This window comes from Cibotium barometz, chromosome 38, assembly GCF_041138505.1.
Source record: "Cibotium barometz isolate CiBa-2024 chromosome 38, ASM4113850v1, whole genome shotgun sequence".
Taxonomy (NCBI): Eukaryota; Viridiplantae; Streptophyta; class Polypodiopsida; order Cyatheales; family Cibotiaceae; genus Cibotium; species Cibotium barometz.
Window position 1 is genome coordinate 38,762,799 of NC_141083.1, and position 11,405 is coordinate 38,774,203.

Consider the following 11,405-nt stretch of genomic DNA (forward strand, 5'->3'; position numbering starts at 1 on the left):
GTTCAAAGCCATCTTCCTCTTCGTTGCAAAGCAAACGACCCTACCATCTACCATCTCCCATCAACATGGGTCTCTTTGATGAAGAAAAAACACATACTGAATCTGAAAACAGCAGTATGCACAGAAAAAAACAGCAAGTTTTTTAACACATACCTTTCTTCGACGTTCACGAGGTATGCTCTGATACCACTGTCAAATCCCCACGGATCTCCTCGTGATCAATCTTGGTTCAAGACTCCAATCCTGCAAACAAACGAACAAACAAACAACAAGGGGGTGCAGGCCTGACTCACCTCCCAACCATGACAGCCGTGGGCAAGCCCACAGTCTTGGCTGTCCCCACCGAGCCACGAGCTGAGCTAACTAGGATGACGTACCGACCAATCTCCTCCTCGCGACATCCCATACTGCCACGAAGCTGCCCTCGCGGGCCTCGAGACTGCTGCCGGCCTCGACTGCGTAAAGCAGGTGCACGTCTGCACTAGATCCAGGCTCCAAGACCATAGAGCTCTCACAAACTCGCGAGACTCTCTATATCCCAATAACTAACCTTGGCCACCCTTTTATAGGCTCTTGGCCGGTCATCGAGCGTCCACACTTGGGTGCCTGCCCGTCCATACTTGGGTGCCCGCCCGTTAGTATATCCCTAACTCAGCTCGTCAATCAGCCTACCTAGTTCCAAGCTTCCCCAAGCCTCGAAACTAGTCTTGCGTGCGTGTAGCACACGGTAGATACACACTGTGCACATGACAGACTACGAGGATACCTTTGCACGGACAGCAAGGATGACCACAATTCAGACCGTTCTTGCCCTTGCTTCTTCTCAGAGGTGGCTTGTATATCAAATGGATGTAAAATCTGCGCTCCTTAATGGTGACCAGCACGAGGAGGTGTATGTTGAGCAGCCTCCAAGCTTTGTTGTTCCAGGATCAGAAGGGATGGTTTACAAGTTACGTAAGGCCTTGTATGGTCTTTAGCAGGCTCCCAGGGCTTGGAATCAGAAGATTGATTCCTTCTTTGTTCGGGCTGGTTTTCAGAGATCAGTTGCAGATTCCAACCTGTATCTCTTTCGGGAACGCGGCATGGTTACAATTATCATCCTTTATGAGGATGATCTCATTCTCACCGGCGGTCATGTGGAGCACATTGGCTTGACCAAGGTTGCCTTGTCAAAGGAGTTTGAGATGAACGACCTAGGCTTACTCCACTTCTTTTTGGGACTGGAGATCTGGCAGACCCAGAGGGGGTTTTTGTCTCTCAGCAGCAGTATGTTCATGAGTTGCTTGAGCCTTTGGGATGGAGAACTGCAAGCCTATTACTTCGCCGATGGACCCAAATACAAAGTTAACTGTTAATGATCCTTGTGAGCCAGTTGATGCCTCACAGTATCGGAAGTTGGCTGGTTTATTGATCTGGTTGTTGAACACCAGATTGGACTTGAGCTTCTTCGTGGGGCTGTCGAGCTCTTTTATGCAGACGCCATTGAAGTCTCATTGGGATGTAGGATTGCGGATCTTGCGGTATCTGCAGAGTACGAAGGATCTAGGACTCTCTTACACAGGAGGGAATGGAGTCAGACTCCAAGGTTGGAGTGACTCAGATTGGGGAGGAGATCCAGACGGCCATGGGGCCATTTTATATGGCCCCATACATGCAGTCGGCCTGTTGAAAAGGTAGCCGATTGGGCCTACATGTCCACGACCAGCTCCATCCACCAGTCAACCAGCTGTACACAATCGGCCAGCACGCATGAGAGGTCGGGGACCAGAAGGGACAGTCGGCCAGCATCCAGAACCTCCTGACCAGCAATCGGCCAGTATCTGGATCAGCCAGGGTGCAAAGAACTGCCTCCCACACCTGGTAAAAATAGGAAAAAATGGGAGAAAAATACGGGGAGTGAGGAAAAATGAGAAAACACCTACAAAGGGCGGGCACACCCACAACAGAGACCCTGGTGTCTAATAAAGACAGGAGATGACTTCTAACATCAAGAAGCCCACTAGAGGCGTATTTTATAGGCCTTCCCAAAAGCATGTGTTTTTATACGTTGCTTTTGTGTGTTTTTTTTTTTATTTAAAAAAAACCATGCTTGAGGGCTTTTTTTATTTAAAAAAAACCACCCATAAAGCTTGGTTTTTAAAAAAACACTTTTTAAAAAAAAAACACATAAGCTACTCATAAGCCATAAGCCACATGCCTTTTTTTTTAAATTAAAAAAAAGCCATGCTATGCTGCTTTCGTTTATTTAAAACCCACACTAGGTGTGTTTTAAAAAATGCTAGTTTCGTTTCAAAAAAAAATGGAGAGCATAGGGCCTTTTAAAAAAACACAAGGCTAAAAATATCCAAAAAAAAAACTGCTTCCCAATCGCCACCTATCGGCTGGTCAATTGATGCTTTCCGCTTTTTTTTTTCTGTAGCTCGATGATCGCCGTCTTGCAGCGCTGCTCTTACCTGCACGCCTGTGGCTGGTTCATGGAGATATTCGTCTACTTTCTTCCCTCACAAGGACTGCGCAACCTACCTAGCTGCCAAGCACGAACAACTGACCACCACGAATCTCTTCGCCTTCTTTCTCATGCTGTTCACACAGCCGACTTGATCCATGCTTTTCTCTTTCACTTGCTGAATCACAGCAGTCTCTTGCTTCTCTCCTTTACAATCAAAAAGCTCTTCAGCAACTAATTGACCCTTTACAAGACCAAAACCCCAACACGGGTTCCAACGATGCAAATATAATATGCTTAATTCTGAAAAAACAGCAGCATGTACAAAAAAATAGCAGTCTTCTCGAATTCATACCTCTTTCTTTGACCTCTTTCTTTTCTACCTACCGACTTGCATGTTCTTTGAGGTATGCTCTGATACCATTATCAAATCCCCCAAGGATCACCTCGTAGAACGCTCTTGATACAAGACTCAAAACTTGCAAAACAAAGCCAAGCAACGTGAAGGGGGTGCAAGCCTGACTCACCTCCCAACCTTGACAGCCGTGGACAAAACCCACAAGTCTTGGCTGTCCCCACCGAGCCACGAGCCACGAGCTAAGCTAACTAGCAAGACGTACCGACCAATCTCTACCCCATGACGTCCCATACCGCCACGAAGCTACCCTCACGGGCCTCGAGACTGCTGCCGGCCTTGGCTGCATAAAGCAGGTGCACGTCCAAGCTCAATACCATCACATGGGAGGAACTTGTGCCTATGGTCTTGGACCAGGAAGACCGTTTTACGAATCCTCCACAGGGCGGAGGTTCTGAGGCCTTGACTAGCCAACGGTAGCAAGGTCACAATAAGGACAAAGGGAAGTCTTCACAGGAGAAGTGTTCCGAGCAGGAGCCCGTGATGCCTTGAAGGCAAAGAGGACCTGTAACAGTTGTGGTGAGAAAGGCCACTATTGGAGAAAATGTCCTAAGCGGAGCACCGAACAGGATGCAGATTGTGTTGGAACTAAGTGCTCACTAGGAGTACTTTTACTAAATGCTCACTAGGAGTACTTTTAGTCATGGTCATCTCAGTGTGCCATGTGGCACTCAGGGATTTATCCCATATGCACTCATGCTCAGCTCTTGTACTTTCCCCCTATATATTCAAGGGGTCACATCAATGGAATTATCTCAATTTGCTTCATCCCTCTTGCACTCTTCCCCATGTTCTAGTTTAGTGTGATACCATGCTAGATTTCTAACATGGTATCAGAGCCATGTAGATTCCTCTTCTCCTCAGCCCTTTAGTCTAGATCTAGCCATAGATTTTCTCTAGGTCTAGCTTCCTTTTTAGCTTTGCCCCATCGGGGGTCTTAGATCCAGCTCTAGCTACTCTCCTCTCCTATTCTTTGAGGTGCTGCTGATCTGCCACAAGCTGCCCTCGACATGATCTGCTGCAGCAGCCCACTCCTGCTTTTCTCATGCTGCACCAAACAGCCCATGATCTTCTGCATCAGCCCGCTATGGTGTCGCCCGTCTCTATACTGCTGAAACAGGCCGCTCTCCTGTTCTACAACGAGTCTTCTGCTGCTGAATCTGCTCGACATATCCAGCTCCTATTCGACACGACTCTACTGCCCTGATGTCGCCCATATTTTCTGCAGTCGACAGTCCCTGATCCCGCCATGGAGCTACTTCTTTGCTTCGAAATAATTCTGGTGCTGCCTTGCCTCAACGTGATGCTCATATGCCCCGTTATTTTTCTGCCCCGCTTCTGTTCAGCAAGCAGGCCGACCTGCTCTCTTTCCCTGGGGTCATCTCCATTTTCCTCATTATGCTACAACAGCAGGCCGCTTCTGAGTTCTTAATTTGCCCCCCTTGTCTTCTACATGTCGACACCTTTCTTGCTGCTGGTGCTGCAACAACTCCTCGTTTTTATTCTCTCAAGGCTGCGCACCTCTTGTTTTCAGTATGGGCAGCCCCCATTCTCTGTTCAAGACATACTCTACTGGCTGCTCCACTCCTATATCAAAACGAGGTATTAGTTGCTGCTCTTTTGCTTCTGACAGGCCCGTATGCCTCTCTCTCTATCTGCAGCAACATTTCCTCTAAGAAATCTCTGTTTGCAGCTGCCTTTCTCTCGGGTTACCCCCTGGATAGCGTGTTTGTGACATGGGCTTGAAAGGGTGGAAGACCTGAGGTAAAAACTAAAATGGATTATCCTTTGTATGCTGCAATATTCTCAGTTCTATTTTATTCTTAAAAATTAATTTTCAGAACTGAATTTTATCTTGTAAGAGAACAGACACTGCCCATCAAAATAGGGGTAAGACCTTCTCATTTCTGATGCTCTCTCTCATTTATTTATCTTTGGCATCTCTTCTTGGGTACTCTGCCCTTGCTCTCTGCATAAAAAGACCTTTTTTATCTCTCCTACTTTGGTCACCACATGATGTAGGCCAAAGAGGACCCTGTTCTGGACTTACCTTCCCTATGTGTTTGATCTCATAGGCTTCTCCATCTGTTCTCAGAGATGTCCTTATGAAGAATTCAATTTGAGGGGAGAAGTCACATCCTTTTGTCTGTCTGGACCTCTCTTTTATTTTACACCTACCCTGTGGCAACCCCTGACATGGCATGAGAAACTGGGCCATGAGCACTAGATTTATCCTTGACCAGCAGGAGGGATAGCCCTTGAGGAGGGTGTGTCTGTGGGTCAAGGTCTATCTGTTTGTCTACAATCAGTCTTTTGTCTATCTACTATTGTCTGTCTGTCTATTTTCTATCAATCTGACTGTGTCTTGTTTTAGATCCATTTTGTCCCTACCCTTGTGGACCCATATGAGGATATCACTTGAGGAGGGGTGTCTCAGGATCTTTTCTATCTTGTCTTTCAGTCTTGGCTTGTCTGTCTGTCTAGTCATCAGTCATCAGTCTCTTCATCTTTCCTTATTATCTATCTTTGTCATCTGTCATCTTGTCAGTCATGTCCTCCTAGTATCACTTAAGGAGGGTGTTGGAACTAAGTGCTCACTAGGAGTACTTTTACTAAATGCTCACTAGGAGTACTTTTAGTCATGGTCATCTCAGTGTGCCATGTGGCACTCAGGGATTTATCCCATATGCACTCATGCTCAGCTCTTGTACTTTCCCCCTATATATTCAAGGGGTCACATCAATGGAATTATCTCAATTTGCTTCATCCCTCTTGCACTCTTCCCCATGTTCTAGTTTAGTGTGATACCATGCTAGATTTCTAACAGATTCCTCAGCAGTAACCATGAAGACTCCAGCTTTTGTGCACTTGGAGATTATGGACACTGGCGTTTCATCTTCTTCTAGCAGGGACGCGGTTCGACACACCGCTAGGGACACTCGGGACTGGATTCTAGACAGTGGTGCTTCCAAGCACACGACTCCTTCCCGAGAGTTATTACAGGATCTTCGGAGGCACGCATGTCACATCTTGATTGGTGATGAGTTAACTGAGGGCAAGTTAGAGATCATTCCCGATGGCACAGGGGGGAAGCATTCCTCCCAGGTTCTTTTTGTCCCACCTCTTGGCTTTCATATGTTGTCAGTGCATGAGGTTTGCAAGATTGGTGTACGGGTGGAGTTTGAAGAGCATTTTGTTGCTCTCCAGGACAAAGCGACAAGCCAGGTTGTATGGGAAGGCGGAGTGGAGAATGGGATTTACAAACTCTCAGCACTCTCTCTTGCAGGTTCTCAGTTAGGTGATGTGTAGCAGTTTCATCATGACCACTTGAATGTGGATACGCTGCAACGGCAGGCTTTCCGGGACTCAATGGTGGATGGCTTGCCAGATGATGGTAGCAGGCAGGAACACTTACAGTTCTTGCGTTCGTCAATCAGAGGAGCCTTTACAAGTAACCTATGCTCTGATGTCTCGTATCAGTCGGGACAAAGAGGCTCTTGCAATTGAGGAAGCTCTTTCCCAGGGGACTTGTAGGAAAGCCATGCAAGTGGCAGATGGTGACTTGTAGGAGGAAGTGGATGTTGAGCAACCTCTAGGCTTTGAGGTTCCGTGTTTAGAGGGGGTGGTTTACAGGTTTCGGAAGGCCTTCTGTGGTCTTCAGCAGGTTCCCAGGACTTGGCATACCAAAGTTACAGTTGATGATCCTTGTGAGCAGGTTGATGCCTCTTTGTATTGGAAGCGGTTTGGTTCATTGATTTGGTTGGCCAATGTAGTCCATGATGGGGTCTCTACAAGATCACCAACTTTACTTCCCAGCTCACTCGCACTGACTCCCATATCCATCAACTTTTCTCACCCTTGATGGCTTTGGTTTTGAGGCAGATACTACTCTGTGGCGTTCACGTTTCGGTCATGTACCCATTACTATCTTACAGAAGTTCAATTCTTAGAAGGTTGTCGATGGACTACCTCGGCTTAGGTCTCTTTCACATATTTGCTCATCCTCCATGATGGGCAAGCATCATCGAGATGCATTTCCAGAGGAGGCCACTCATCGAGCAACCCGAAGACCGGAGATTATACATGTGGACCCATGGAGGTTGAGTCTCTTGGTGGTGAAAATCAGTCTAGGGGTTATAGTTTTATTTATCCAGACTGATAATGGTGGCGAGTTTGTACCATTTGATGACTTTCTTGCGTCAACGGGCATTCACCAACAGACCATGGTTCCTTACACTCCTCAACAAAGTGGAGTTGTGGAACAGAAGAACCGGACCGTAAAAGAGATGGCTCGTGCTTTGTTGCATCATGCAGGTCTTCCGCTTGCTTTTTGGGGTGAAGCTATGGCTACCTCAGTTTATCTCATTAACCGCTGTGTCACAAAAGTGGTTGAGGGAATGACTCCGGACGAGGCTTTTACAGGACACAAGCCTTCGGCTTCTCACCTACGTGTTTTTGGTTGTGTTAAATCTCATGTCTGGATCTCCTCCCCAATCTAAGTCACTCCACCCGTGGATTCCAACTGCATCCGTCGTTCCCCCTCTAGTATCATAGAAGAGTCCAAGATCCTTCGTATGCTGCAGAAACCGCAAGATCGCAATCTTGCGTCCCAATGAGCCTTCAAAGGCGTCTGCAGAAATGAGCGCAACAACCCCACCGGAAAGCTCAAGTCCAATCTGGTGTTCAAAACTACCGAGAGAGTCTTCATGTCGATCACTTCAATGACCTCATCATCCAAGTACACACCAAGTCCCTTCTGAGAAGCTTTGTATACTGAAAATAGATTTTCGGAAATCTGTGGTACATATCAAACATCGTGTAAGGTGGCAAAGGAACCCAAAGAAACACTACCAACAACGGTGATAGGAAGCGAGGAGTTGTCGCCGATGCGAACTAAAGAAGAGAGAGTCTGGTAGTACTCCAGGATATGGGATTGATTGGTCATGTGGGCAAAAGCGCCACTATCACCAACGTAGCACTCTTGAGGAAGCCTCTGCTCCAAGAAGAAAAATGCAGCACTTTCCTGCCTGTAGGTCAGCGTTAGGCTCTGATACCATGAAAGAAAGAGAAAACACAAGTTGTAGGCAAAAGTACAAACTGTAGAAGGCTGTAGACAATTAATTATTGTTGAAAATGAGCACGAGGAAAGTCCGTAGGTGCTTACAAGCATAAGAGACTGTTGCAAACAGCCAATGACCTCTAGCAAATATGCAAGAATGAGATGAGATATGAGGAGAAGGATGTGGACCCTTATATATCTCTCATATGAGCAAATCGGCAGCTGCAGCAGGCCGACAGCAGTCGTGAGGCATAAATATGCCATAAATAGCCTAAAAGACTCATAAAATGCTAGAAAATCCTAAATGATGTCTGCTAGTTATGCTAATGCAGGGCCTCATAGAAATGACCAGTACAAGCATGCTAGGGTACATGAAGACCATCTGGAGATGATATATTTTCCAACAGTCCTTACCTGCTCTCCATGCATCCATATATAGTGTGCGTGCTATGCCCATTTTATGGTAGCATCTATCGCCCTTCTTTTATTCTACTCAATCGTGTCATGAATAATAGTGGGCGTGTGGTGTGTCCTGTGTCTCTTGGCGGCGTCTGTCCACTCCTTCTCAACTTCTTTTTTCACTACTGCAGCCCACCCTTTCTCAATCACCCTTTTGTCCCTTATGGTCTCCACAATGTCCTCCTGAAGCTTCACCTTGAGGTCTGCAATTTCAAAGAGAATGGAGGGACTGATTTCTCTTTCTTCCTTCTTGCAGTCATGTATTTCTCCATTCAGCCTGGCAATCTCTGTCTCCATTCCATCTAACTATCTAACATATTGTTCTTTCATCTTAGCCATCTCCTCTCGTATTTCTACCATCTCCCTTTCACAGTGATCTTCCTAGATAGTCAAAATTTCTCAGTAGCCATCGGCAGTCTCTAGTAAGCACACTGCATCCATTTGGTTATGTGCTTGCATTGACCTGGGCATCAACCTTGTCGAGGACTTTTTTCAATTCCCTTTGCAATCCATCCCACCTACTCGATCTAGTCAAGACACATGGCACGCTTAACTTATCCACACCTAAGGGTGGGTTCACACACAATAACACACTTAGCCCTTTTAGGGGCTGTTCACACACAGACACAAGCGAGTACACAAATCAGGGGTACACGCACACGATGGATACACACACCAAGACTCCAAAATGACCAACACTTCTCTTCTGGGTTTCATGCTGTTTTTGGCTCCTTTAAAGCTGACACTAGAGTTCTACAAGATGTCTAAGGGCTAAAGATGAATACTGAAATACGAGAGGGGTATGCCCCTTCTCACAAGGCAAGTATACCATGATTTGGTTGGTTGGTCTGCTGTCAGCCTCATCCAACCAGACATAAAGACCTTTTCAATGCCCAAATGGGCTGCCACATGACTAAACATGATGCCAAGGTGAACGAAAATTTTTGAATGTCAGTCTAGTTCATGGTCTTTCACTCAAGACGCACCATTTCTAAGCATAGCATTCAAGCGAATACTGAGCCACATCACAGAATATGATTTTATGTGCGTTTGCAGTTGCAGTTCTTTGCCGTATGGTATGAGCTTTGAGAGAGATGTTTGTGTGATGATCATAAAGAGATGAGGCATGATGTATGGCATGTTGGGAGTAGTGGTACAAATTTATGCAAAGCAACACATGATGTGGGAAGGGGAGAAGAGGGGGAAAAGGAGGGGGGGTGTGTTGGGTTTGTTGTACACACATACATAATGTTGAATATGGTTTTCAAAATGGCCTGGGTGTGTTCTATAAGATCTCAGATGGAATGGGGTTGTCGTACGTGCATACAAAACAACACATGATGATGAATGTAATCTTTCTGGCACGGGGTTTTTGTACAGATGATTTGAATTCAAATCCGGAGGGTAAGAGGCATACCGTGTTACAAGCAGCAAGAGCGGAGTTGAAAGGGGGATGGTTTGCGAGCAAGCGGTGGAGCCATGTGGTCGACTGGAAACCGAGGTCGCGGGGCTCGGTGCCGGGCATCACCATGACCATGGTGCACTCCAGCTTCATGAGAAACGCCAAGGCGCAGACCAGCAGTGCAGGCAGGGGGTGGGCTCGGGTGGCTGCAGCCATGGAAGCCACTGTCCAGCCCGCCATCATGGACGCAGGCGCAAGCTTCTGCCGATTAATCCCATCATGAAGGCCTGCATGCAACTGATGGGATGCCATGCTGTAGCCATGGATGCTTCTTCTGATCTGTGGTTTGGTGTTTGCAGAAAACTTGAATCCCATCTGCGATGAGTTCAATATTAGCATGCGCAGGCAGCTGGAAGCTTAATTTACCAGAGGTAGAATTTCCTCCGAGATGTTGCAGCTGCAGATGGAAAATGGTAGAAGCCATTGGAAGCGTTCACGTTTCCTTTGCGTCTCCGGCTAGGTCATGCAATGAGGGGACAGTTGAGCCGGGGCGACGTGTACAGGCAATCCGTTTCACTTCCAAAGAGGTTGCCTATAAAAGTAGCGCAAGGAATTAATTTCAACGTAAAATAAATGCAATTTCCCATTTCAAGGCAGTAAATAAATAACGCAAGAAATTAATTTCAACGTAAAATAAATGCATTCCATTTCACCGTACCAAACCTCTCAATTTTTCTAGAACGGGCCCATTTTGCCTAATTAAATTGGTACGAGAAGAAAATTCTCTTGTTTGAAAATTACAACCAAACTTTTTATTTAAAAAAATTACACACATATTTGAAATTTCCTTTTTTAGTTCAATGTGCATTAATTTGTTGCAAGCCTACAGCAAATTAATAAAGAAATAAAGTTTGAATTAAGGTCCAAAATAATGATAACAATAATATTTAAGGATCATCGAATTCAAGATTTAACCCGAAACAAGTAACATCGTTCGAACTGAATCAGAGAGCCGTTGAAGCGCAGGTTGCTGGCGATGGTGTTGTGATGCGCCTGAGCTCCTCCTCTCTCGCCCCTCTGCAAACTGCTGCCTTGCCCAGAGGCTTGAAGCCCTCTGTGTGCTTCCTTCCCTACTTTCCACAGCCCCCCCCTAGGTGCATGGGCACCGAGTGGAGGGGAGCTCCTACTCTTCTCAGAGAACACGGATCCTGCTCTGGGAGTAAATCATCTCAGCCTGCCAAGTTCACTCAAGCTGCCTTTCAGCGGTTCCTGCATTGGCCCCCGGCCATGGATGGCAACAGAGAAACCGTGCTGAAGTATGAGCAGGTTTTAGAAGACTTCATGGACACCAAAAAACAACTGGAAGATTCCAGAGCCCAAGTGGAAGAGCTAAATCTGATGTTGCTGCAGAAACAAGTCGAAGAAGAGGCTCAAATCAACAAGCAAGCTCCAGCTAAGGTAATGGACACATCAGGTAAACCCTCTTCCACTAATCCTGTGGTTTGTCTTCCTCCTGAGCTGGTTCATTCATTGGAAACTGATTACACAGCCTGTTGTTTAGTTGGGTTAATGTTTGGGCCAAGACCACCAGTAGATTTCCTTAGGGGGTGGGTCAAAGATAACT

At 46.3% G+C, this 11,405-nt stretch overlaps 1 protein-coding gene across 1 annotated transcript in view; it reads right to left on the reverse strand.

Moving 5' to 3' along the window:
- Window positions 1–10,355, reverse strand: part of LOC147616683 (phosphatidylcholine:diacylglycerol cholinephosphotransferase 1-like) — a 28,013-nt gene extending 17,658 nt beyond the window's left edge. Inside the window, exon 1 of the mRNA XM_086777130.1 lies at window positions 9,797–10,355. Within this exon, the coding sequence (XP_086633256.1) occupies window positions 9,797–10,180 (384 nt within the window). The 5' untranslated portion in view covers window positions 10,181–10,355. The remainder of the gene's footprint in view (window positions 1–9,796) is intronic.
- Between the last annotated feature and the right edge of the window lie 1,050 nt (window positions 10,356–11,405).